Source organism: Salvelinus namaycush, chromosome 27, assembly GCF_016432855.1.
Source record: "Salvelinus namaycush isolate Seneca chromosome 27, SaNama_1.0, whole genome shotgun sequence".
In the NCBI taxonomy this organism is placed as follows: Eukaryota; Metazoa; Chordata; class Actinopteri; order Salmoniformes; family Salmonidae; genus Salvelinus; species Salvelinus namaycush.
Window position 1 is genome coordinate 15,718,877 of NC_052333.1, and position 20,924 is coordinate 15,739,800.

Genomic DNA, 20,924 nt, shown 5'->3' on the forward strand with positions numbered 1-20,924 from the left:
CATGGTTATGCATATGCTTTTCATATTTCTTCTGTAAGAAACATTTACATTTAGCCCTAACCATATAAGCCAATAAAACAATTCTATGCCTCGGCCAGAAACTGTGTGCAGGGGCAGGCAGGCTTGCGCTAAAGACTCCATGGTTATACATTCCAAACTTAGAAAACAACTGTTTCTGTTCTGGTGTCCTTGTTTCATATCTTCACTTCAAACCGGCACTTTTTTCCCCTCTCCCTCTTTCTTTATCTCATTACTCCTACTTTCTCCCTACATTCCTGTCGCTCCCTGGCTGTTTTTATTCTGGCTGCGCAGTTCCCACCATATGCAAGCCACACACATTGCAGCTAAAGAGAGACAGACAGGTCTTGTAAAGGGGTTGGAATGTGCATTTATTTAAATGCACCTTAGAAACGAAACATTTACAGCATCATTATCACTCATTACTCTCACCAAACAGAGGAATCAGATATAAAACAAACTCAACTGTTGCGTACACACCTCACACACTTTGCCAAATTAGGTGTGATGTGTGTGTGTGCAGAGCATAGCATAATTATAACACAATCTATTGGGGGGGGAAAACAATGAACTACCTGATAGTGGCACTAACATTTAGGTAAATGTTGCATAGGAGACAGTGTTGTGAGTGGGCAGCTGAATGACTAGATGTGTAGTACTGTACTTGATTAGCTTAGACAGCAGAGAATACAGGAAGCGTTTGTACACATGACAACAAGGAATAGAAACAAAGTTTTAGCACCTGACTCATCGGCAAACCTTTACTAAAACACACACGTTAGCTGGATGGTACTGTAGAATAAATTCTGCAATCACCTAACTGCATCCATGGTGTTAATACAATAAATAACAATTTTATAGTACTGTAATTGTGCTCTATAAGATATGTTGGTAAAGAGTTATGGCAGTTTGTGATGTTGGTGGGACAGAAGATTTGAAATTGAAACAGTTTGACCCACAGACCATGACTAACTATTAAACATGAGGGATAGAAGATCCACAGATCATCTTCAGAAAGTGGAGAGTTTGTCACTAAATAATTGTCAGGCACTTATTCTCTCACAGATGAGAAACGTATAAAAAAGGCAACACCAAAAAAAAAATGTAAAACACCATCTGAACAGTAACTCAATAATAAAATAAACACATCAGTGATGCCAGAGCAGGTGAACAAAGGTACATCATCATCATCAACAATAGAAACACGTCAAGCTCCTCTAATACAATGTTTCCCAACTCCAGTCCTCCAGTAACGTTACCCTCAACAGCACACGTTTTGTTGTAGCCCCAGATAAACTCACCATATTAAACTCATCCAGGGCTTGATGATTAGTTGACACATTGTATCAGACGAGTTTGTCCAAGGCTTCAAAGAAAATGTGTGCTGTTGGGGGTACTTAAGGGCTGGATTTGGGAAACTGCTCTACTAACAAAAACGTGGGCCTTTGTCCTAATGCTCTTACATTGCTCATCTCCTCAAAATGTATTCCTCCTGCTTTCCTACTCTCCTCTCTCATTCCCTCCCCATGCCAACACCAGACTGCTCTGGTCACAGAAGACTGGACAGGTCAAAGCTAACTAAAGCACCATTTGATACTCAGCCCATTACTCGGAATACACCCTGCCTCTCTCTTTGGTTTTCTCTAGACATCTGACCAACTCTAATTCTATACATCTGACCCTTTGCCATCTCACCCCGCCACCCTCCAACAATATAATCCCTCTCACACACACACAAACACACCCTCCTTGTCTTATATTGCATTCATATAAGCCCCCACACACACACACACACACACACACACACACACTGCACCCCTATCTTATAGCTCATCGTGTGTGGTCTCGTCGGCCTTCAGTTTGAACTCGTCCTCTGTGATCTTTCCGTCTCCATTACGGTCCTGGTTAGAAAACATGTTCTCAATGATGCGATATGCGTCGAACCCAGGGGCCAGACGTCCTTTACCCTCGTTCACCTGACGCAGAATGTAGTCTGAGAACTGGACAGAGGGATGGGGGAGGGTGTGTGGAGAGAGAGAGAGGGAGGGAGAATTGTGAATTGGTTAGCCAGTTGTCTCGGTTAATCAACTTGATTGTCTACTCTCTTCCTGAACTGATCAAAATTAACTGGATGGGTGAAATACAAAACATATTCTTTCTGTAGGCTTCTCTTCCACCATATTTGCTTTCACTTGTCTTGTGTTTACAGATCAGTGCAGATGAAGGAGAGGAGACAATGAGAGGAGGCTATTTAAGACTACTGAGATGCAGCCATACGCTGTCCAGTTGTCTTCAATCAGAGCAGATAAAGGATAGGAGGTGAGATGCATGAGGACCCACAGTGTCATGTGTATGTCTATTAGTGTGTAGCTGAGGGTGGGGTTTAGCTGTGATGCGTACCTCTGAAGCCAACACCTGTAAGTCCTTATCTGCGTCCATCTCAGTGAAGAGGTCAGCTGATACGTCCTCGTTCCAGATGAACATGTAGCCATCAGGAAGTCCCGCCTCCATCTCAATCATCTCGATGTCGAAGATCAGGACAGCACTGGCCGGCACTTCACCATCTATAACACACCAATGGACATGAATGGGTTAATAACAGCACGTGGACTAGTTTGTGTGTCTTTTTCTGTGCCCGTGTTTGTGTGTGGAGCGTGTGTGTAACTCACCTACTCCCCTCTCTCCATAGCCCAGATGAGGAGGTATGACCAGGTGTCTTCTCTCTCCAACACACATCTCCTTCAGCCCCTCCTCCATCCCTGGAACCACCTGGTTGGCTCCCAGCACAATGTTATACGTCTTCCCATAGTTATACCTGGAGAGAGCGATTGTTAGAAGCATGTGTGTGTGGTGTGTGCGTGCGTGTCCAAGTGTATCTTTTTACTCACGTGGAGTCGATGAAGGATCCATCCATGAGCGAAGCGTTATAGTGGTATTTAACAAAGTCTCCTTTCTTAGCCAGCGTCTCACACACCACTGGTTTATAGTTGGTAGTGATCACCACTGTGTCTGATGGGTTGTGGAAGTCTATGATATGGATATCAAACACCAAGACAGCAGAACCTGGGATCTTAGTACCTGGTGGGGGAGAGAGGGGGCAATGATGAAATCACCTTTCTATAAACGATGGTACACTGAAAACCTCCACACACACACAACACACACACAAATACACTATTTTATACATACCTGTGCCCTCCTCTCCGTATCCGAGGTGAGGTGGGATAATGATGCGTCTTTTCTCTCCGATGCAGACTCCGATCAGACCCTCGTCCATCCCACCAATCACATAGCCCTTACCCACGTAGGTGTCATATGTACGGTTACGGGAGTAGCTGAGAGGACAATAATCATATGTACAGAATGAAACACGTGACAAACAGCTGCCAACACAAAACATTTGCCTACATTTCTAAATCTAAGAAACTCTAAGTTGTAGATTCTAAATTCTACACCCTATTCAGTCTGAACTTAAATTTACTTGTTTTCTTGTAAGATAAAAGTGCCATTTTTATTCTACTGGTTGGATTCATTCAGTAAATCTTGAACTAATTTGTCTATCTAGTTTAGTTTAAGGTTACTGCCACCGTGAGGACAAAAGAAGAATTACATATAAAGGGAAATCAATGCCCAAAGGCAATTAGGGAGCATTTTTTTCATACACATTTATGAAGTCACACACACTCTCTTTCTCACCTGGAGTCGAAGAAGGTCCCGTCCAGTAGTGATCCGTTATAGTGGTATCTGATGAAGTCCCCAGCAACACTCTTCCTGTGGCAGGGTTGAGGTATGTCCTGGTTGATGATACTGACGCCGTCTTTAGGGTTATGGAGGTCTAGGAGGACTACATCAAAAACCAGGGAGGCCTGCTGTGGGATATCACTACCTAGAGAGGGATGGGATGGAGGAATGGATGGATGGAAAGAAAGGGGAGGAGAGATAGGAGGGTTACACTAGGGTTATGTAAGTTCAGTAGGACCACGTCAAACACCAGGGATATCACTACCTAGAGAGAGGGGGAGGGATGGAGAGAGAGAAAGAGAGAGATCAAAGGAGAGACGGTTACACTGATGATGCCATCTCTGGTCCAATAGTACTAGAGAGGCCTGAACTGGGATAACACTCAGAAACAACTCCATTACCCAGCAGCACCTACTAACCATCACCGTTTGACCCGTATCCTAGCGACGGGGGCATGGTGATGATGCGTTTCTCCCCGACACACATGCCCAGAAGCCCCTGATCCATGCCAGCGATCAGCCAGCCAATCCCCACATAGGTGTCATAGGTACGCATACGGGTGTGGCTACAGGGAGAGGGGAGGGAAATGGGGAGAGAATGAGAAAATACTTATTAGAAGACCACAAACACAGCAGACATTTATTTATTGGAAATCCTCCAAATGTAACCCTCCTCTCTATCATCTCCTTCCTTGCAGGGCCTCTCTTCATTCCTCTCCCTGTGTGTGTAGATTTCTTAGTAGTGTGTGTTAGTAGTGTGTAGTGTGTGTTAGTAGTGTGTAGTGTGTGTTAGTAGTGTGTAGTGTGTGTTAGTAGTGTGTGTTAATAGTTGTAGTGTGTGTTAGTAGCGTGACGTGCGTGTTAGTAGTGTTTTGTCGTCGACAACTTATCTCGTGTCTCACCTGGAGTCGAACAGTGTTCCGTCCAGCAGTGTTCCGTTGTAATGGTAACGTACGTAGTCCGACACCTCTACCTTCCTAGAGCAGTTCTCAGGGGTGTAGTACGTCTTCATCTGAACCACATCATCAGGGTTCCACACGTCCAACAACAGAACATCAAAATGGAGGATCGCGTCTGAAGGGATTACATCACCTGGAGGAGTAAGGGAGGATGACATTAGTTACTCGTTCTTTCTCTCATTCTGTCTTTCCACTTTCTCTCTTTCTTTCTCTCATTGTTAAACTAGACAGATGAACATGGAATTATCTCTTTGAAGAAGGCAATTAATCAGAGATTATAAACCATATAGGCCACAGACATTGTTATGAGGGAGGGAAGATGAGAGGAGGGGAAGAGGAAGGGAGGAGGCGAGAAGACGGGGTAGGGAAGTTGAGGATGGCTGTGATTAAATCCATACTGGTGAGTTGGCAGTTGTTCTCTCTGCTGGCAGAGACTGTGGCCATGTCCGAATAACCCATACTAGTGTACTACATACTTAAACTGCATATTAGTGTACTACATACTTAAACTGCATACGCTAAAATGAGTTTGATCTAGTAGAATTCACTCTTTCTGACTCAGGTGTTTGTCAACAGCTGACAATTAGATAAATTGGTGGGCTGTGCCAAAATGAAAGAATGGCGGAAGTCAACGCAATCACGTATTAGGTAACGCATTCAGAGAACTATTTTAGACATTTCACATACTATAACACTATATTTTTATTGTATGCTAGTATGGGTATACGGATACGGCCTGTTTCTCCCTCCAACTCCCTGACTCGCGCCTCCTTTTCTCCCTCTATAAAGTAGACACCTACATTTATCTCTCCATACATGCCACCCCATCTTCCTTTCTCTCTCTTTATCTCACTTGCTCTCTCTCTCTCTCTTTACCAGTCCCTACATTCCAAGTAAGGCCACACATTTCTGTTTTAATCTCTCCTCATGCAAAATCAACCAGTCCGCTTGGTGACCTCTTTATTCACGCAAACACACACTAATACACACACATACACACACTAATACACACACATACACACATACTAATAGCACAAACACACTCCTAATGCTGTGCATGTAACTGTGGGTAATGCCGGCGAAGCCACCGGTCTGGGCTGTGTTGTCTGTCTCACTGTGAATGAAGGGCACTCCTACAACACTAAAGCAGAGTTCACCTCTATGTGTCAGTTCAAGAGGGTCAGCAGATTAATCTGTCTACAATAAGGGTTTGTTCATGTCAAATGCGGTGACCTCACCTGGTTTAATTGATGTCTCTAGAGACAATACCTCTCTCATCGTCACTCAATGCCTAGATTTACCTCCACTGTATTCACATCCTACCATACCGTTGTCTGTACATTATACATTGAATCTATTCTACCGCGCCCAGAAACCTGCTCCTCTTACTCTTTGTCCCGAACGTACTAGACAACCAGTTCTTATAGGCCTTAGCTGTACCCTTATCCTACTCCTCCTCTGTTGCTCTGGTGATGTAGAGGTTAACCCAGGCCTTGCAGTGCCTAGCTCCACTCCCATCCCCAGGCGCTCTCTTTTGATGACTTCTGTAACTGTAAAAGCCTTGGTTTCATGCATGTTAACATTAGAAGCCTCCTCTCTAAGTTTGTTTTATTCACTGCTTTAGCACACTCTGCCAACCCAGATGTCCTAGCCGTGTCTTAATCCTGGTGTAGGAAGGCCAACAAAAACCCAGAAGTTTCCATCCCTAACTATAACATTTTCCGACAAGATAGAACTGCCAAAGGGGGCGGAGTTGCAATCTACTGTTGAGATAGCCTGCAGAGTTCTGTCTTACTATCCAGGTCTGTGCCCAAACAATTTGAGCTTCTACTTTTAAAAATACACCTTTCCAGAAACAAGTCTCTCACCGTTGCCGCTTGATATAGACCACCCTCTGCCCCCAGCTGTGCCCTGGACACCATATGTGAATTGATTTCCCCCCATCTATCTTCAGAGCTCGTGCTGTTAGGTGACCTAAACTGGGACATGCTTAACACCGCGGCCATTCTACAATCTAAGCTTGATGCCCTCAATCTCACACAAATTATCAATGAACCTACCAGGTACAACCCCAAATCCGTAAACAGAGGTACCCTCATAGATATCATCCTAACCAACCTGCCCTCCAAATACACCTCTGCTGTCTTCAACCAGGATCTCAGCAATCACTGCCTCATTGCTTGCGTTCGTAATGGGTCTGCGGTCAAACGACCACCCCTCATCACTGTCAAATGCTCCCTAAAACAATTTAGGGAGCGTTTGATTAGGCCTTCCTAATCGACCTGGCCCGGGTATCCTGGAAGTATATAGACCTCATTCCGTCAGTAGAAGATGCCTGGTTATCCTTTAAAAGTGCTTTCCTCACAATCTTAAATAAGCATGCCCCATTCAAAAAATTTAGAACCAGGAACAGATATAGCCCGTGGTTCACTCCAGACCTGACTGCCCATGACCAGCACAAAAACATACTGTGGCGTACAGAATTAGCATCAAATAGCCCCTGCGATATGCAACTTTTCAGGGAAGTTAGGAACCAATATACAAAGGCAGTTAGGAAAGCAAAGGCTAGCTTTTTCAAACAGAAATTTGCATCCTGCAGCACAAACTCCAAAAAGTTCTGCGACACTGTAAAATCCATGGAGAATAAGAGCACCTCCTCCCAGCTGCCCACTGCACTGAGGCTAGGAAACACTGTCACCACCGATAAATCCACAATAATTGAGAATTTCAATAAGCATTTTTCTACGGCTGGCCATGCTTTCCACCTAGCCACCCCTACCCTGGTCAGCACCCCCCACAACAACTTTTTTTTTTTTTAATTTTATGTATTTTTTTTATTTATTTTTTTTTATTTTTTTTTAGTCATTTAGCAGACGCTCTTATCCAGAGCGACTTACAGTAGAGTGCATACATTTTATTACATTTTTACATTACATTACATTTTACATACTGAGACAAGGATATCCCTACCGGCCAAACCCTCCCTAACCCGGACGACGCTATGCCAATTGTGCGTCGCCCCACGGACCTCCCGGTTGCGGCCGGCTGCGACAGAGCCTGGGCGCGAACCCAGCCCAGCCTGGGCGCGAACCCAGAGACTCTGGTGGCGCAGCTAGCACTGCGATGCAGTGCCCTAGACCACTGCGCCACCCGGGAGGTTAAGTTGCCCAAGCCTCCCCCATTTCTCCTTCACCCAAATCCAGATAGCTGATGTTCTGAAAGAGCTGCAAAATCTGGACCCCTACAAATGATCACGGCTAGCAAATCTGGACCCTCTCTTTCTAAAATTATCAGCCAAAATTGTTACAACCCCTATTACTAGCCTGTTCAACCTCTCTTTCGCATTGTCTGAGATCCCCAAAGATTGGAAAGCTGCCGCGGTCATCCCCCTCTTCAAAGGGGGAGACACTCTAGACCCAAACTGCTACAGACCTATATCTACCCTACCCTGCCTTTCTAAGGTCTTCGAAAGCCAAGTTAACAAGCAGATCACCGACCATTTCGAATCCCACCGTACCTTCTCCGCTATGAAATCTGGTTTCCGAGCTGGTCATGGGTGCACCTCAGCCACGCTCAAGGTCCTGAACGATATCATAACCGCCATCGATAAGAGACAATACTGTGCAGCTTTATTCATCAACCTGGCCAAGGCTGTTAATCACCACATTTTTATCGGCAGACTCAACAGCCTTGGTTTCTCAAATGACTGCCTCGCCTGGTTCACCAACTACTTCTCAGACAGAGTTCAGTGTGTGAAATCGGAGGGCCTGTTGTCCGGACCTCTGGCAGTCTCTATGGGGGTGCCACATGGTTCAATTCTCGGGCCGACTCTTTTCTCTGTATACATCAATGATGTCGCTCTTGCTGCTCGTGATTCTCTGATCCACCTCTATGCAGACGACACCATTCTGTATACTTCTGGCCCTTATTTGGACACTGTGTTAACTAACCTCCAGACGAGCTTCAATGCCATACAACTCTCCTTCCGTGGCCTACAACTGCTCTTAAATGCAAGTAAAACTAAATGCATGCTCTTCAACCAATCGCTGCCCGCACCTGCTCGCCCATCCAGCATCACTACTCTGGACGGTTCTGACTTAGAATATGTGGACAACTACAAATACCTAGGTGTCTGGTTAGACTGTAAACTCTCCTTCCAGACTCACATTAACCTCTTTGGGCTAGGGGGCAGTATTTTGACGTCTGGATGACAAGCATGCCCAAAGTAAACTGCCTGTTACTTAGGACCAGAAGCTAGGATATGCATATAATTGGTAGATTTGGATAGAAAACACTCAGTTTCTAAAACTGTTAAAATAATGTCTGTGAGTTTAACAGAACTTATATGGCAGGCGAAACCCTGAGGACAAACCATCCAGAAAAAAAAAATTCAGCCCACCATTGATTCCTATGGCTGTCATTTCTAATATGAAGGGAAAACCTCCCAGATTGCAGTTCCTAGGGCTTCCACTAGATGTCAACAGTCTTTAGAAAGAGTTTCAGGCTTGTTTTTGGAAAAATTTGCTAGAATTTGTTGTTTGTAATTTGTAGTGGCTCCCATTTTGGCTGTAGTGTTTGTTACGCGTTCTGGTGAATGCGCGTACTTTGTTGTTTATCTCCGGTAATGACAATAACGATTCTCCGTCTTAAATTTGATTGTTTATTTACGTATTAGGGTACCTGAGGTTTGATTTTATACGTTGTTTGACTTGTTTGGAGAAGTTTATTGATAACGTTTGGGATTCATTTTGTATGCATTTTGAAGGAGGGAAACCGGTGGATTATTGAATGAAGCGCGCCAGCTAAACTGAGGTTTTGGGGATATAATGAAGGACTTTATCGAACAAAACAACCATTTGTGATGTAGCTGGGACCTTTTGGAGTGCCAACAGAAGAAGATCTTCTTATTTTAGCGCTATTTCTGGCTTTCGTGGCGCATCTGCCTGGTTGGAAAATGTTTTTAATGCTTTTGTGTGCTGGGCGCTGTCCTCAGATAATCGCATGGTGTGCTTTCGCCGTAAAAGCCTTTTTGAAATCTGACACAGCGGCTGGATTAACAAGAAGTTAAGCTTTTAACTGATGTATGACACTTGTATTTTCATGAATGTTAAATATGACTATTTCTGTCATTTGAATTTCGCGCTCTGCAATTTCACCAGAAGTTGTCGAGATGGGACGCTAGCGTCCCACTTATCCGCAAGAAGTTTTAAGCATCTCCAATCCAAAATTAAATCTAGAATCGGCTTCCTATTTCGCAACAAAGCATTCTTCACTCATACTGCCAAACATACCCTCGTAAAACTGACTATCCTGCCGATCCTTGACTTCGGCTATGTCATTTACAAAATAGCCTCCAACACTCTACTCAGCAAATTGGATGCAGTCTATCACAGTGCCATCCGTTCTGTCACCAAAGCCTCATATACTACCCACCACTGCGACCTGTATGCTCTCGTTGGCTGGCCCTCGCTTCATATTCGTCGCCAAACCCACTGGCTCCAGGTCATCTATAAGTCTTTGCTAGGTAAAGCCCCGCCTTATCTCAGCTCAATGTTTGTTTATTCCATGTGTTGCACTGCTTTGCTTTATCTTGGCCAGGTCGCAGTTGTAAATGAGAACTTGTTCAACTAGCCTACCTGGTTAAATAAAGGTGGGAGAAAAAAAAATGTAAAAAAAAATCTCAGGCCACCATGCAGCGTACAGTAACATTAACAAGCAGCACTTCCTGGTCTGTGATGTCACTTTGACCCAATTCAACATGGACCACCCACTTCCTGTCAAGCTTGCATTAATGCTTGGTGTTTATGAATACCTCCGAACAGTAAACACCAGCTTCTACACACACACACACACACACACACACAAACCTAAAAACACACAAAACACAGATCCAACCACCCACACACACTGCTACCTGTGCAGCTGCACTATTAATCAAACAGACAAGAGACAACAATGTCTATAACCATGTTATAAGCTATATTATCAACTAAGTTATTTGCTATGTTTTATGTTACACGCAAAACACACAGGTTACAGGTAGAACAGGTAAGTATAAATATAGTTATTGATTGGTTATAGGGGAGGAGTTGAGATGTCTTTGCTCCCAAACCTCAATTATATGCTAAAACTCCATTATATGATGTATATTAATGTTAAAATCTATATTATGAACTTACCGTATCCTTCCTTCCCGTAGGCCAGTTGTGGGGGAATCTTGACCAGTCGTCTCTCGTTGACACACATCCCTACCAGAGCTCTGTCCATCCCTTCAATCAGCTGCTTCTTACCCACATACACATTGTAGGTGCTACTGCGGTCATAGCTGCAACACACACACGTTATGGGAGCTGCCAACATCTCAAACAAAAAGACAGAAAGAAAGACAAGAAACAAGGGAAAAATGTCCATTCGTTCATGTATTCAATCATGTATTCATTCACTCACTTACTTCACTGATTCACTCACTCAGTCATTCGGTCATGTATCTCTCTGTCCAGACAATAGTACTTGGTTGGCTGTGGTGAGACTGTGGTTAACATGTCGTATCACTAGGCCTAGCCTACTACACTGGCCAACTGTATCTCAATTCTGCCACGCACATTACTTGTTGGGCCTACTGGTCTCTTTCTGCCCAAGGGTTTACATTAATGAATGAATTAATATTTGTAGTATTTTTTTAATTTTACATGATCACTCTGCTGGCCATACGTGACATACACTCACACACCAGTAGACTATATGCTACCTGTGTGTGCATGCTCTAGAGTAGGCCAGGAAGGCCTACATGTGTACTTCCTTGCAGTTGGTTAATGAACCATATATTATCACCCGGTGTATTTAGTAGCAGAATATAGTTGTTTTCTCTGGAGTGAAAATATAGTTTCACTAATTATTTAGCTCAGACTTGGAGACTGCATGAAGAGTCTCCCTCTCTCTCAGTGAATGGGTGCTCTCGTTCTCTCTGCCTGCGTGGCTGTTTGGTCCGACCCGTTAATGAAACGCACGCTTGAGTTTATTGACGTGCACGCTACTCTGCAACGTGAACTGCGTGCAGGAACTGCAGGAGTGGAGAAGAGTGGAAAATAAAAACTTTTTTACCTGGAGTCAAATTTCTTTCCATCGGGGAACATGCCGTTATAATGGTAACGAACATAATCCCCTACTTTCACAGCGCGCACGCACTGCTCCGGCACGAACGTTTTCTCAATCACGATGTCATCTAACGGTACCGGAGGGGCGTCACAGGCGGCAAACGCCACCAGAACCGCCAGATATATCATCCCGTGCACGCACTGGTTCATCTTTACACGCCTCTCCTTTACCGACAAAAAGTAGGGTGGATAACCGTGACTTGTAACGGTTGTTATCGCTCTCTTTCTCTTTCTCTTTTCCCCCGATTGTTCCGATTCCTCTGGTCTTCTGCTTCCAGTTCTTGTCTTCTTCCCTTGATCCCTGTCCGGGATTGAATTGAATGGGAGGATTTGGGTACCACGTATGACGCAGGCGCAGTAGCGCACAGCAGATATGTAGACGTGGAAACGCCAAACGGTGGGCCTATAGTCACAGCTAGAGACCAAATAAACTACATCCCCAACGCAAGACCAACAAACACAAACTACTACTGTAGAATAGGCCTCGTTTACATTCATTCACACATGTACAGTCTATAGGGCTATTACGCAAGGCTTGGCTATGGAGTGGCGGTGGAACAGTGTCTGAGTTTTTCAGGGGGTGTTTCTGTGTGTGACCCTCTCTCTCTCTCTGGAATGTCTCGACGTGGCAGGGGAGGGGGAAGTCTGTAGGCTACAGAGACAACCCTAATTAGTGGGTGATAGGCCTATACAAGAATATACACGTTTTATATAACATAACCAACACGTTTATAAAACATACATAGCCGAACATAAATATAAAAATAGACAGGTAGATATAGATAGGTATAGGCAGCAGACTCTCTCCAAAGTCTACTACTGAACAAGCCGTTTCACTAGGCTACTTCTCATTGTCGCTGCGTCAGATTAATCACATTACATTGTGTAGCCATTTGGCATCTAGTCTAGAGGGCCACAAATGGAAATCACTCCTTAACTTGATCTGTAACTTTTGCAATCGTTTACATGTAGTTTGATGTAAAATAGTGCAGTGTAAACTAGTGCAGTGGTCTGATTTTCCCAACCCATGTTACTCCCAGATCTCTCTAGAACAGCACTGATTTAGGGGGAGGTGCATGGAGCCCCGGTGGTTCGCCACCCCTCACCCCGTCACCCTGCCCAGAGCAGCCAGGGGAGGGAGAGTTGTATCCGGATACGTGGTGGGGGTAGAGGCGGTCCCTGTCCCACCCTCGCACGGCACAGAGAGCAGAATAGAGTAGAGACGTAGCCCAGCCGTCCCACCTCTACACAAAAACTAAAGATGGCAACCTCCAGCACTCCGCTAATCTCTCTGCTTCTATTCGCGGTTTCCGTTACAATAGTCTTCTGTCAATACGAGAAATACAGCTTCAGGAGTTTTCCGCGTCATGAACTAATGCCGCTAGACTCCGCGTATAAATACGCGCTGGACCAGTACACCGGAGAGAAATGGCAGGAGACAGTTGACTATCTCGAGGTCTCTCTTCGGTTGTACCGGCTGCTCAGGGACAGCGAGGCCTTCTGCAACCTCAACTGCAGCTCCGTGCGGCTGGACAACGAGGAGAAGTTTACCGACTTCCCGGAGCTGCGTGTGTTCGGTAACGTTATGAAGAGGGCGCAGTGTCTCAAGCGGTGCAAACAGGGGCTGCCCGCCTTCAGACAGACCATGCCCAGCCGGGACACCGTGGAGGAGTTCGAGAAACGGGAACCATATAAATACCTGCAGTTCGCCTACTTCAAAGTGAGTGAAATCACTTTGAGAGAGAATGAAATCAGTGCGGCTCTCTGCAGTATATATTTTGTATTTAATTTGTATTTTCTATGGAGCAGGAGAGGGTTAATTTAAATCTGTGGACGAGCTGCCTGTTTCTCAAAACTAATATAACTGAATGCATTTGGTATTTACTTTCTAAGTTGTATTTTATATCAAACAAATTGTGTGTTTTCAATAACTTTTAGAACTGTGTAGTTTACAAGCACTCTGCACTCTGTTATGCTACTGTACTCTATTGAGTAATGTGTTCTCTCGCGAGGATGTGATGTCATTATACGTGCCACGACATGCACGGGGAAGGGGGAGGCTAAACTAAGGAAGAGGGTCCTGTGCTTTTGTTCACTTTATATGAGTAGCCTGTGTGTGTGTGTATGTACAGTGGGGAGAACAAGTATTTGAGACACTGCCGATTTTGCAGGTTTTCCTACTTACAAAGCATGTAGAGGTCTGTAATTTTTATCATAGGTACACTTCAACTGTGAGAGACGGAATCTAAAACAAAAATCCAGAAAATCACATTGTATGATTTTTAAGTAATTAATTTGCATTTTATTGCATGACATAAGTATTTGATCACCTACCAACCAGTAAGAATTCCGGCTCTCACAGACCTGTTAGTTTTTCTTTAAGAAGCCCTCCTGTTCTCCACTCATTACCTGTATTAACTGCATCTGTTTGAACTCGTTACCTGTATAAAAGACACCTGTCCACACACTCAAACAGACTCCAACCTCTCCACAATGGCCAAGACCAGAGAGCTGTGTAAGGACATCAGGGATAAAATTGTAGACCTGCACAAGGCTGGGATGGGCTACAGGACAATAGGCAAGCAGCTTGGTGAGAAGGCAACAACTGTTGGCGCAATTATTAGAAAATGGAAGAAGTTCAAGATGACGGTCAATCACCCTCGGTCTGGGGCTCCATGCAAGATCTCACCTCGTGGGGCATCAATGATCATAAGGAATGTGAGGGATCAGCCCAGAACTACACGGCAGGACCTGGTCAATGACCTGAAGAGAGCTGGGACCACAGTCTCAAAGAAAACCATTAGTAACACACTACGCCGTCATGGATTAAAATCATGCAGCGCACGCAAGGTCCCCCTGCTCAAGCCAGCGCATGTCCAGGCCCGTCTGAAGTTTGCCAATGACCATCTGGATGATCCAGAGGAGGAATGGGAGAAGGTCATGTGGTCTGATGAGACAAAAATAGAGCTTTTTGGTCGAAACTACACTCGCCGTGTTTGGAGGAAGAAGAAGGATGAGTACAACCCCAAGAACACCATCCCAACCGTGAAGCATGGAGGTGGAAACATCATTCTTTTGGGATGCTTTTCTGCAAAGGGGAGGACGACTGCACCGTATTGAGGGGAGGATGGATGGGGCCATGTATTGCGAGATCTTGGCCAACAACCTCCTTCCCTCAGTAAGAGCATTGAAGATGGGTCGTGGCTGGGTCTTCCAGCATGACAAAGACCCGAAACACACAGCCAGGGCAACTAAGGAGTGGCTCCGTAAGAAGCATCTCAAGGTCCTGGAGTGGCCTAGCCAGTCCAGGACCTTGAGATGCTTCTTACGGAGCTGAAGGGAGCTGAAAGTCCGTATTGCCCAGCGACAGCCCCGAAACCTGAAGGATCTGGAGAAGGTCTGTATGGAGGTGTGGGCCAAAATCCCTGCTGCAGTGTGTGCAAACCTGGTCAAGAACTACAGGAAACGTATGATCTCTGTAATTGCAAACAAAGGTTTCTGTACCAAATATTAAGTTCTGCTTTTCTGATGTATCAAATACTTATGTCATGCAATAAAATGCAAATTAATTACTTAAAAACATACAATGTGATTTTCTGGGGTTTTGTTTTAGATTCCGTCTCTCACAGTTGAAGTGTCCCTATGATAAAAATTACAGACCTCTACATGCTTTGTAAGTAGGAAAACCTGCAAAATCGGCAGTGTATCAAAACTTGTTCTCCCCACTGTATATGCCTGCCTCAGTTTGTGTGTGTGTGTGCGCGTATAACTGTCTCCTCTCTCCCCCAGTCTGATAACCTGGCCAAGGCAGTGTCTGCTGCCCACACCTTCCTCCTGAAGCACCCTGATGATGAGATGATGCAGAGGAACATGGCCTACTATAGGACTCTACCTGGAGCTGAGGAACACCTCACAGACCTGGAGACCAAGTCCTACGAGGTACACACACACGCATACACATGGATGCACACACACATGCAAACACGCACGTATACTTCTCTCCATGGCTGGGGTTAGAGGTGGTTAGGGGACCAGACTGAAGTCACAGGGGGATGTAACGGCTTTCAGAGCTCTAAGACTAAACATGGACCGTAGCCACTTTCTCTTTAGGACAATTGTCGGAGGTCTCAGTTGGGCTGGTTTAGGGAGCTATGTAGTGTTGCACAGACGCAGGTTGTGCTCTGGTGAATAAAATCTGGTCATTGTATTTATTTATTTAACCTTTATTTAACTAGGCAAGTCATGTAGAACAAATTCTTATTTACAATGACGGCCTACCCCGGCCAAACCCGGACGATGCTGGGCCAATTGTGCGCCGCCCTATGGGAATCCCAATCACGGCCGATTGTGATACAGCCTGGAATCGAACCAGGGTCTGTAGCACTGAGATGCAGTGCCTTAGACCGCTGCACCACTCAGGAGCCCTGGGCTAATCTGAGCCCTGAGCCCTGGTCTAATCTAGTTCAATAGTTCAAATTAACTTGTCGTAATGTTGTGTATCTGTATCAATGTGTGTGTGTTGTTGTTCCAGATGTTGTTTGTGCGAGCAGTGCGGGCGTATAACGGTGATAACTACCGTACCTCAGTGTCAGACATGGAGCTGGCTCTAAGGGATTTCTTCAAGGTCTATGATGAATGTCTGGCTGCTTCAGAAGGAGCCAGGGAGGTCAAAGACTTCAAAGACTTCTACCCCTCCATTGCTGGTCAGTCTATCTTTCTTTCTACCTCTCCATCTCAGGCCAGCCTATCCCTCCATGTCTTTCACCAGTCCAACACGGATATATTTACCTGTCCAAAGGTTGATTTAGACAAATGGATTTATGATTTCTCTTGATCATCTTGAACAGGTCACTCATGATGATAACCCCCCCCCCCTCCACCTCTTCTATCTCTCTCCCATTCCCTCCCTCCCAGACCACTACACAGAGGTGTTGGAGAGGAAGGTGAGGTGTGAGGCCGAGCTGACTCCTGTGGTTGGAGGATTCATCGTAGAGAAGTTTGTAGCAACCATGTACCACTACCTACAGTTCGCCTATTACAAACGTGAGTGTCATATTACTGTATTATTACAAATAGAACTGTTATAACTGTTATTACTACACATGCATGTGTTATAGCAGTCTTATGACACAAGTGAGTATGTTACTACATTATTATTACAAACATGTACATTTAGGACTTCTGTGTTCTGTGTGGTTATACACGCACACACACACACACACACACACACACACACACACACACACACTGACTCTGTCATTGCCCCCCAAGTGAATGACCTGAAGAACGCGGTTCCGTGTGTGACCAGCTACATGTTGTTTGACCCCAGTGATGAGGTGATGAAGAACAACGTGGTGTATTACCAGTACCACAGAGACAAATACGGACTCAGCGATGAAGATTTCCTACCTAGATCGGTAAGACACACACACATATTATACAGACATTTTTCAGCACACGCGCGCACACACAAACCGCATGCATTTCCACTATCTCCATATGCAGGTTATTTGGCCCCTGTCATCGATTTTTGTTTTAACCGGTTCACTGAATGCTGAGGTCTTCATTTGGGTTTGTTTATCGATGTTGATTTGACTTGTGTGTGTTTTGTGTGTGTGTTTTAGGAGGCAGTACGGTACTTGAACCAGACCACCATGCAGCTAGAGATGCTTGAGTTCTCCAGACAACACCTAGCGAGCGATGACGAGGTACGTGTGTGAGAGAGAGAGAGAGAGAGAGTCTCCATTTGTGTCTCTAATGTCACAATTGTTGAGTCAGACAGTATATGTGTCCAGAAGTGGGTCTTGGTTTTAGCAGGGCTCTCTATGTAATCTTTCTGTAAACTAGCGATAAACTACAGATTCCTCTCAGATCACATGACCTGTGTCCAAGCAGTACAATGTGACTAGTGTTTACCAGACTGCTGTATCTGACCTCACCACAGGGTGGCGCTGATCACTCACACACTGCTCACTCACAACAATAAAGGCATGTCTAATAATAACCCATAGATGTTGTGCCAGAGTTGTTAACTTGGGGGCAGCATGACTCGCCTATAGATAAGAGTGGCCAATCCTCCTCCTGGAGAGCCACCCTACTGCAGGATTTTGCGCCAGCCCATCTCTAACACATGTAGATAAGGCAACCAGCTGTTCATCAGGACCTTGATTAGCCGAATAAGGTGTGTTAGAGCAGTTCTGGAACTGAAGCCTGTACACCCAGTAGTTCCCCAGGACTGGAACTGGAGACCCAATTGGAGGCTCTGTCTGATCAGAGTGTAGTTAGTCCTTATTTACACTGCATATCCATCAGGAAACCGTAGAGAATGGTTACAATCTTCAGGTTCAATACTAACTCTGTGATGTGTGTGTGTGTGTACAGGGGGAAGTGATGGAGTTTCTAGATGAGTTCCTGGATGCTTAGGATCAGTAGCACACGCTGGACGCACTGAAAATAAAGAAGGAAAGAAAGATATAGAGAAAGTTCAGCCTTTTCTTTCTAAATGACAGAAACGAGCGACGGCAGGTTTTCCCAGAATGCCGCCGGGCCTTGGTTCCTCCCACTGGGTCGTATTTATTCTGAGGTTCCGGAGGTTCTGATTGGCTCAAATTGGTTAGAGTTTTTTTATGTGCGTATATGACCTTTTAAATCATGTTTTTTTAATAGTTCTGGATCATGTGCACTAACATGTACAGTGCAGAGGTACGGACAGTGAGTGATATTGTGGTATTAAATTGGTGATGATAATGATATGTGGCCATTCTCTGTTATGTATGTTCACTCCCCTCTGTCTATTGTCCATGTTTTAAATCAAACTGTTCACTGTCTTACAAGGAAAGATATAAAGATATTCACATGGTTCGTTAATAATAAAACCACATGGTAAAACCAAGCCCTCTTTAGTGATCGTTGCTTTCTGGTTAGTATGATGTTATGGGATCGGTGTCCCTATACTGGGACCGTTGAGCTAACGTGCGCTAATGTGATTAGCATGACTGTTGTAAGTAACAGCAAACTTTCCAGGACATAGATATGTCTTATATGGGCAGAACGCTTACATTCTTGTTAATCTAACTGCACTGTCCAATTTACAGTAGCTATTACAGTGAAATAATACCATGCTATTGTTTGAGGAGAAAGCACAACAACAAAACTTATCACGGCAACTGGTTTGATACATTCACCTCTGAAGGTAATTAATGTACTTATAGTCAGGAATCTTGCTCTGATTTGTCATCCTGAGGGTCCCAGAGATAAAAATGTATTATAGTTTTGTTTTATAAAATAAATGTTTATGTTCAAATGTAGGAACTGGGTTCTACAGTTTGAACCACTGCTGTCTCTGGCTCCACACCCACCCCGCCCGGCCATCTAGATGTGTGAATGTTCATGTATAAGCTAATGATCCATCATGTATGACATTCCTGGGAGTGTGTAAACTTATATTTTGTATCACCATATCATTTTGTATGTTTTCTATAGTTATATACTTGAAAATGTATCAATTGACCAATTTGGCACATTTGGGCAGACTGATACAAAATATTGTCCAGTATTGCCATGCTTCACTGGATTCATCTGAAACTTTGCACACACACTGCTCTAAAATCTAAATTGCGCCTATATTGCAATATTATATGATGGCCTTTCTCTTGCATTTCAAAGATAAAACAAAATAGAAACGCATGTTTTTTTGTTTGTATTATCTTTAACCAGATCTAATGTGTTATATTCTCCTACATTCATTTCAGGTCCTGAGCTACAGGCAGTTAGATTTGGGCATGTCATTTTAAGTGGAAAATTTCAAAAAAAGGGTCTGATCCACAGAGAATAGAGTAGAATATAAATCTTGACTACACAAACACACAAATGTAATCTGTTACTATTTACCTGTCCAAAATTGTAATCAGTAATGACATTTTTGGATTATCCAAACTCAGTAACATAATCGGATTATTTTACGTTACTTTTGGATTACTTTCCCATTAAGAGGCATTAGAAGAAGACAAAAATAATCTATCAAACACATTTGGTGTGTCATAATAGTGGTCTCTGACTTGTGGTGAGACTCGCTCAAGTGAAACACTTAAAACTTGCTACCTTTTCAATGCGGAATTGAATGTCATTGAAAAAACAGAAAGGTATATCTGAATGTATAAGTAATCATTCCGTTTTAATCTGATTACAAAAAAACATCTGATAACGTAACTGATTAGAGTTCAAGTTTTGTAATCAGTTACTCCACAACCCTGCACACACAGACACATACACACACAGACACACACCTGAAGGATTTGAGTAATGTGCAGTCCAGTTGGTTTAGAATTGTGAATTTAATTTTAAGGCAACAGTCAATCTGAAACCTCTCCATTGCTAATAAATTGACCTATTGTATGAATTATCTTCCAAATCAGTTAATAAACAAGGAAGTTATTTTCATTCCCTCAATTTGAGGGAGTGGGTGTGTCAGGATATGAAAGCATAGGTGTTGATACCTTCATGAAGTTCACCTGAGGTGACTGAAGATATTTTGCTATACAAGGAAGCACTAAATCATCTCTGTCAGACGTGTCTGGCTGTTTCAAAAGGAGCCAGGGAAGTCAACAACTTCTACCTCTTTATCGCTGGTGAGTCTATCTTTCTTTTTACCTCTCCATCTCAGGCCATCCTATCCTTCCATGTTTTTTTACCAGTCCAACACAGGTGAACTTTCCTTTCCAAAGGTTGATTTAGACCAGTGATTTTTAGTTTGAGCCGTTTTAGAGTACTAGTGGGAGTCGACTCCAAAATAATAGATTCCTCGACTCCTTGCCAGTAGACTCCCGGTGTCGACTCACATTTCTGGGTGTCAAGCTTCAACCTATCGACTCCTAAGATTCAATATTTTTGTAACGGAGGAAACTATTTGCCATAGTCTACTTCGAGAACACAAACTCTCACATATTACACAGCAAAGACAGAGCGAGCTAGCAGGAGAGAGAGATGGGAGGGGCACAGCCATGCATAGGTAATAGGTAGGCATGTCGGCCTCAAGGCAGACAGTCAGAACCGTG

General features: G+C 44.1%; 2 protein-coding genes across 3 annotated transcripts; one reads left to right on the forward strand and one right to left on the reverse strand.

Annotated features, from left to right (window-relative positions):
- Window positions 1–368: 368 nt before the first annotated feature.
- On the reverse strand, window positions 369–12,449 carry fkbp9 (FKBP prolyl isomerase 9). Of its 2 annotated transcripts, none has more exons than XM_038965906.1 (10): window positions 11,819–12,449; window positions 10,897–11,042; window positions 4,661–4,850; window positions 4,185–4,324; window positions 3,715–3,904; window positions 3,208–3,353; window positions 2,907–3,096; window positions 2,688–2,833; window positions 2,419–2,582; window positions 369–2,018 (listed from the first exon to the last, which is right to left on the reverse strand). In XM_038965906.1, the coding sequence occupies exons 1-10, from the start codon at window positions 12,367–12,369 to the stop codon at window positions 1,842–1,844; spliced, it is 2,040 nt and encodes a 679-aa protein (XP_038821834.1). In that variant the 5' UTR covers window positions 12,370–12,449; the 3' UTR covers window positions 369–1,841. The 2 variants fall into 2 exon arrangements, with proteins under 2 accessions (XP_038821834.1, XP_038821833.1); XM_038965905.1 differs by having other exon boundaries at window positions 4,179–4,324.
- A 565-nt stretch (window positions 12,450–13,014) lies between these two features.
- LOC120022457 (cartilage associated protein) lies at window positions 13,015–18,763 on the forward strand. The gene is made up of 7 exons (XM_038966368.1): window positions 13,015–13,591; window positions 15,661–15,810; window positions 16,403–16,574; window positions 16,786–16,914; window positions 17,143–17,288; window positions 17,496–17,579; window positions 18,253–18,763. The coding sequence occupies exons 1-7, from the start codon at window positions 13,133–13,135 to the stop codon at window positions 18,292–18,294; spliced, it is 1,182 nt and encodes a 393-aa protein (XP_038822296.1). The 5' UTR covers window positions 13,015–13,132; the 3' UTR covers window positions 18,295–18,763.
- The last annotated feature ends 2,161 nt before the right edge of the window (window positions 18,764–20,924 follow it).

Excerpts from the sequence above, each read along its gene's own strand:
- fkbp9 (XM_038965905.1), bottom strand. The coding sequence starts at position 12,369 with ATGAATGTAAACGAGGCCTATTCTACAGTAGTAGTTTGTGTTTGTTGG. Across the intron at positions 3,905-4,178 it reads ATACGGGTCAAACGGTGATG|GTAGTGATATCCCACAGCAG; the intron begins GTTAGTAGGTGC and ends ATCCCTCTCTAG. Across the intron at positions 2,583-2,687 it reads CTATGGAGAGAGGGGAGTAG|ATGGTGAAGTGCCGGCCAGT; the intron begins GTGAGTTACACA and ends GGTGTGTTATAG.
- LOC120022457 (XM_038966368.1), top strand. The coding sequence starts at position 13,133 with ATGGCAACCTCCAGCACTCCGCTAATCTCTCTGCTTCTATTCGCGGTT. Across the intron at positions 13,592-15,660 it reads TGCAGTTCGCCTACTTCAAA|TCTGATAACCTGGCCAAGGC; the intron begins GTGAGTGAAATC and ends TCTCTCCCCCAG. Across the intron at positions 17,289-17,495 it reads AAGATTTCCTACCTAGATCG|GAGGCAGTACGGTACTTGAA; the intron begins GTAAGACACACA and ends TGTGTGTTTTAG.